This window comes from Cyphomyrmex costatus, unplaced genomic scaffold, assembly GCF_001594065.2.
Source record: "Cyphomyrmex costatus isolate MS0001 unplaced genomic scaffold, Ccosl1.0 scaffold274, whole genome shotgun sequence".
Lineage (NCBI taxonomy): Eukaryota > Metazoa > Arthropoda > Insecta > Hymenoptera > Formicidae > Cyphomyrmex > Cyphomyrmex costatus.
The window spans coordinates 38,070-45,231 of NW_017276844.1; the positions used below are offsets into that span (position 1 = coordinate 38,070).

Below are 7,162 nucleotides of genomic sequence, written 5' to 3' on the forward strand. Positions count from 1 at the left end.
ATATATATATAGAGAGAGAGAGAGAGAGAGAGAGAAGAGAGAGAGAGAGAGAGAGTATTTGAGAATGATCGATGTTTAGTTAAATAAAATTACAAATAAAAACAAAGATATAAAGGCAAATGAGAGTCAATATTAAGAAACAAAGAATATATAATATATATAAAGAAAACGAAAAATTTAGTCGAATTGTTCATGAACAAAATTTTACATGTTTCGGTCTTATATTGATACCCTCTTCAGAAAAAACGCATCGTTATACATTTAATTATTAAGCATAGTTATCATACATGATAACCGCTTTGACTATGTTTAATAATTAAATGTATAACAATGCGTTTTTTCTGAAGAGGGTCTCAATATAAGATCGAAATATGTAAAATTTTATTCATGAACAATTCGACTAAATTTTTCGTTTATTTCTTTATATATATTATATTATTGTAACGTGTTTAAATTTTATATATTAATGTTAAAATGATATTCTTTGTTTCTTAATGTTGACTCTCATTTGCCTTTATATCTTTGTTTTTATTTGTTGTATCGAGAGTCCTTTTTATTTTTACACTATTTTAAATAAAATTACCTAATTTGCGTATTATATAGACTCATTGCTTTAATAGTGTCATTAATATTAAATGTAAATATTTGTCTGTTTCTGCAATATTCCACACTCTTTGTAATTATCTCAATGTGTCAATACGTGCGTTCACAATTAAAAATGTTTTATTGGACATAATATTAAAAATGTTTTTATTGGACATAAGCGTTGTGGCTATGTAATCATCACAATAGTTATAGATTTTCTTTCTTACTTGTACGATAAAAAAAACTTTCAGATTTCTTCATCGTGAATATATAATTTATTACGAGGATAATCATTAATTAATATTTATTTATTCAATTTAATCACAAATTCTAATAAAAAACAAGAAAACAAATTATTATAAGAATTATATAATTTTAATGATTGAATTCGCTTTCATAATGATAGAAAACGGTAGAAAACGATAAAATTTTTGACAGATTGTATACATATATCAATTCCTATAGTCTGCAATTGACTTTTTTCTATAAAAATATTGCAACATTTAACATGATTATGAAAAGAAACCGATTATCATAATAAAAATTTCAGCGCATTGAGTAGAATAATAAATCTAACAATAAGTATCGTATATTTTTATGATATTTAGGAACGCAATATTTTGTATATTTATATATATATATATACACACTGACAAAAATACATTAATTTTAATAAATATTTAATTTGAATAATAATAACTAAACATTTACTTACAGTAAATAAGTATTTACTTAATAAAAAGAAATAACAGTTGAATCAAACTAATAGTCCTCTATCAAATAAATATATTTTTGTATTTAGCTTATATTTAGTTAATTTGACACTGTTTAAACAAACAATTTATTAAAATTTAATATCTTTTTTCATATTATATAATCTATGTATTTTATATTAATCTATGTGCAATTGTTGTCAATCTTTTGCAAGAGAAATATATTTAGATTTTCATACGGCATGCTGATTAGCATCTGATTATACATGCTTTTATGAAATTCTCTTTGTCACAAATTTTGAAAACATTTGGCATGTTAATTTATGTATGTAACACTTTCACACATCAAGTTATACGCCATTTTTCATTTTTACCCGATTTCTATCCGATGACAACTTTTACGGTATCATCAGGGGCCGTATTCTTAAAAAATATAGTATACAAAAACGTACGAAAATATTATAATATACATAATAAAGTACTTTATAAATTTTCCTAGTATTTTTTATATGCGATTTTTTTTTAGAATAAGATCTCTGAATATAAATTCGTTATATCGTTACACATCGTGATTTTTAATGAAACTATCTAATAAATTATCGTAAGAAAATTATTAAATATGTGTTGGTTGATATATCTATGTTATACGTATATATATGTGTAGGAAACATACATTTGAAATTAATAATTTTAGAAATTTTCCCCTCTTTATATAGTAACATTATTAAACAAACTTTTTATTTAATTTATCTGTTATCATTACAGTTAAATCAGAATTCAGAACTTATTGCCGTCATTATGGTGGAATCTGCACGAAAGACAACTGTAATCCGACTCTGCAATACGACACAATTGACTGTACAGACAATCAAGTCTGTTGCGTTTTGGTTTAAATAAAACTAAGTGATAGGTTGGAGTATCAAAATTCATAATCTCATCCTGATTACAACTATTAAGTCCTAATTTAATTAATACAATAAAATATAAAAATACAACAAAATGTGAAAAGAATAGTGTTTAACAGTAACAGATTAGTGTTTAACATTTTTAATTTTTTAATACAAGAAATACACATTATTTAATTATCGTTGGAAAAAATCCGTTCTTTTTAATAAAAGCGTATATTATGTCCATAGACTGTTGCAACATACGAGAGAATTTTATTTGGTTTTTAATTAGGGTAACTCTGATATACGCCGCATCTAACAAAAACATTTTTTAAGTATTATTTATTATGTTTAAGGTAAACGAACTATATCAGTAAAAACTTTGTACTGTCTGCTACTATGAAAAAAATATTAGAAATCCAAAATACTTATTTTTCGTATTAAAAAAAGAACTTTTTGAAACCCTTGCATTTTTGCCATATATCCCATAGGGGTTATGCGACTACTCTTAAGGGAGGTGGAGGAGGTATGTACAACTCACGAAAATTTACAAATTCTTATAAATAAAACGTAAAATGACACAATAACATATAAAAAGTAATAAATAATAATTACAATCTTCCTACATATATTACAAGTGTTATGATATGAGGTATATATTTCATGTAATACATTTAGTGTATTACATTTAGTGTACTGAATCCGATCTGCGCACTTTGTATGCTTTGAGCACAAATCCCGCCCGCTAAAAATGCCGTATATCCTAAATAGGTGAGATGTACAAGACAATAAACTAAACAAAGAATGCAAGAGAAAAGCTTACTTGTATTTTGCTATATAACATGTTTTACTATTTCTCTACACTTATATGTATCATGAAATAACCACTAAGTTTTTTACACATCCTACAATAATCGTTTTATGTAAATTATAATTTATGATGACGCTACTTATTACAGTGACAAATCGATACAATTCACAATAATTTCTTTAATACTAACAATAAAAGCCTGAAATCATAACATAATATAACATAAAGGCATGTAACAGAGTAGTTGCCGGAAAATTATCCCTACTCCTATTTTTTTTGCGGCGTATACCTTCGCGCGATATATATATATATGTATTATATTTGCCGGAGTTACCCTATAACGAGACTAAAGCACACTATTATAAAAGACTTTAAAAAATTAAAAAATTAAACATATATGTCATGTGTATATGAATTACTTATAAACAATAATAAACTAGAAGAAGAAAGCCAATTACGGTCAAAGCTGGATCACAGTGCTTATTATATAATAATTGTGTGAATTTTATATACTGCGTATGTAGTCCCCCCATAAATCGCGACGCTGATAGTTTTTCAGCCTTGACGCATACATACTTACGCAGTAATATCACTTAGTTAAATTGACAAGCAATCTAACAATTTTTGATGCTTATAGCATCTTATTGGATCTTAATAATATGTTGAAAGACATATATTAAATTTTAACGATGTAAAGTTGAAGTAATGATAAATCTAAATCTGTGAAAAATGAGATTGCGAAGAATATCACGAGTTGGCGTTTCGTTATTATTAAGATGCTATAAGCATCAAAAATTGTTAGATTGCTTGTCAATTTAACTAAGTGATATTACTGCATAAGTATGTATGCGTCAAGGCTGAAAAACTATCAGCGTCGCGATTTATGGGGGGGACTACATACGCAGTATATAAAATTCACACAATTATAATAAGCACTGTGATCCAGCTTTGACCGTAATTGGCTTTCTTCTTCTAGTTTATTATTGTTTATCAATTATACGGTCCTAAAAAGTTTCTAGTAATTGAATTACTTATTTTATAATTTAAAGGTTTTGTGAGTCATATATATTATAATTTTATTATACATATAGTATATCGGTATTTATAAATTTCTTTTAAAAATTGCAGTGTATATATAATTTCAAAATAAATGTTTTGAATTTATGATATGCTCCAATACACAAACTACAATAAATTAAATATAACTTAATACAAATGTAAAACCTTTTTAAATAAAAATTTCTTAATTACAATTAGTCATAATTATTTCGATCTTCTTAAATCTGATCTCCCATCGACAATATCACGATTATCAACTGATTCAACAACAACATATTCGATCAAGAATTAAAATCTATCGAATATAAATATTCACCCAAAAAATAACAATATATTAAATAACAAGTTAAATTGCTGGTTAAGATAGATTATAATAACTTTTTTGAAATGATAACTGCATTTTCCATCTTCTTACACACAATTAATTTTAGACAAATTATCAAATTTCATATCAAATTAAGCTTCATCGATGATGTTATTAACCATTTTCGAGTATTCCTTTCATATTCTTCGAACAATCATAATTTTAAAGACAAGTCAAAAAAGTGGGAATGGGGTAGAAAACAAGGAAGAGGAGAGGAAGGCAAGCGGAATATACCGTGAAGTTTTATCCGGAAAGAAAAGTTGCCCGGAGCGGAGGCGAGCTGAGACGGTTGACAAGAGGTCGGTCAAGGAACAACATGTACAAGAGAGGCGGCCAAAAGAAGGACAGAAACGAGTGAGAGGAGGAAAAAGGAAGAAGGAAGATGGTGTACAGGGGAAAGGGTACGCTTCGCCAAGGGCAATGCAGCCAAAGAGAGAACGTAGGATAATATGTATATATCTTTGCACATACAAAACCGTATTGGTTGGTCCTCTACGAATTGCGTAGAAAAGGAAACGAGAAGAAGCAATATGAAACATACAAATATAATACGAAACATACAATAATAATAAGTAATTTGCCTCATTTTATTTGCATAAAAATAATAAGGTCATTTTTATCTTTTTCTTTTGTTTTCTTTCATAATAATCATTTTTGGGGAAAACATAAATTGAAACAAACAGATTGTAAGAGAAAAAGTAAAAGACGAGATTTCAATATGATGAATATACGCAATCGCGCACAGAGAGATGTATAAAAATCATTTGACTTAATCCAAATGTAAAATCGTATAAATTTGCAAACGCAATGAAGCAAATAAACGTAACTTTGTACTTTCCACATTCTATCTTTCCAATACCAGTCAGATACATATTTTATAAAATTAGTACGGTCAAATACACATTCTGTACTGAAGAGCATGTGGCAAATGAGAAAAAACAGGTGTAAAGGTGGAGTAGATAACGTGATAATTACAGGAACGAAGGAGACAAGTTGGAAAATAAATAACGTTAAAAGGTCGTAACACACACACACACAGAGTCGTTGGCATTTCCATCGGACCGCAATATCGCCATTCTCAATTTTGCTTGAAATTTCTTTTTCTATTTCTCTCATAACGAGCGCAATTGAAAAATATGCGAAGGGAAGAAGAAAAAGCAAGAGTTGTGTCGCCGCTGGCGATACAGGCAGATGCCAATATGACGGTACACGCACGTACACGCGCAAGAGCTGTTTCGGCTGGCCCGGGGGTAAAAGCGCATAATATTACGTGGAACAAGAAGAAGCTCATCCCTTCCACGACTCACCGCCCGCAGCATCAGCAAGAAGGACACCCCCAGGGTTACTCGACGGGGAAGATACGAGGAGCACAGCAACTTCAACGAGACTACGATAACGAAACGGCGATAACATATTATCTCTCGCGCGCGCGCGCGCGCACACACATATACATACACATACATACGAGTGCTTTAAAGAGCGAAACGGAAAGTACCGATGAAGAACTTTGAAAGTAAATTTCGCAAAGCGCACAGTAACGCCCGCGGTGGGTAGATTATCCTAATCTCATTATTTTTCTTGCGATAAATGATGCCATCAAGCAAGTAGAATGCGAAGTTCAAGAAGAAGGGGGAGGAGGTGGCGCAGCCCTGCCGCGAGCGATGCAGGCAAATGCTGGCGATGTGATGGTACCACGTATAGGTACCTGCCTTTGCCTGCCTGCCTACCTGCCTGCCTGCATGCATGCATGCACGCGTGCATGCATGCGTGTACTTACTTGCTCGTGCACCTACATGTACACATATTAAAATATGTATATACGTATACGCGAGTCGTTTCGGTTGGCCCGCGGGTGAAGGTGCGGGATTGTGCACCATGAAAGAAGAAGAAGGACACCGCGCCGTCTTTCCCCTTTCTTCTCTTCGCGTTCATCCCTATCGCTGTGCGCGAGAGATATACCCCCGGGGTTAGACGCGCGGTACTCTACACCCCACCATGAAGTGGTGCGGTGGAGGCACGGTCGTTTCGCTGCAGGCGCGGAAACGAGAAGAGATAGCGGCGAGCTTCGCGTCCTCTCCACCTTCGTGTCCCAGTGAGAGAGAGAGAGAGAGAGAGAGGTGGTCGAAAGGCGAGCCAGAAGGATGTGGGAAAGAGACAAAGAGAGGGATCTATGTTGCCCCGAAGATATCCAGCGAGACAATGCGCTCCGTGACGCCTCGGGCGACTCCGAGGCAGACCGTAGTTCTCCCTCGTTTTCTACTCCCTCTTTCCATCCTGGCCTTTGGCGATTCTTCACCCTTCCGTCTCACTTCTTTCCTCTCGCTTTCTTCTCTCGGCTTCTTTCTCTTCCTCGCCCGCACCGAGACCCTTTCCATTCGCTATTTACATGAACTTTTGTTGAGCTATTGAAATTATTCCATAAAATATATATATATATATATACATACGGAAATGCATGTAATTTCTGGAGAAATTTATTCTCTCTTAAAATGACCATATCAGCGGAATAGAAAAAACGAATGTATGTTGGTTACCATTTAACTTACAACTAGCATAATTAATTTATAAATCCAGACGTTTATTTTAATTTTAGTGAGAACTCATGAAAAAAAGAATAAAAACGCTATTTTTTTCCAGGATATGCCTGCCTATTAACGACACATTTTCTCTTTAATCTCATATCTAAATACGGTTGGATTATTACGAATCGTTTTCGGTGGCCTTATTCGGTCCTCACTTTGTT

The 7,162-nt window shown here is 32.0% G+C and overlaps 1 protein-coding gene across 1 annotated transcript in view; it reads left to right on the forward strand.

The window, feature by feature from the left end:
* The window catches only part of LOC108774782 (uncharacterized), a 4,315-nt gene extending 2,027 nt beyond the window's left edge, over window positions 1-2,288 (forward strand). The window contains exon 3 of the mRNA XM_018540979.1: window positions 2,064-2,288. Coding sequence (XP_018396481.1) covers window positions 2,064-2,191 — 128 coding nt within the window. The 3' untranslated portion in view covers window positions 2,192-2,288. The remainder of the gene's footprint in view (window positions 1-2,063) is intronic.
* The last annotated feature ends 4,874 nt before the right edge of the window (window positions 2,289-7,162 follow it).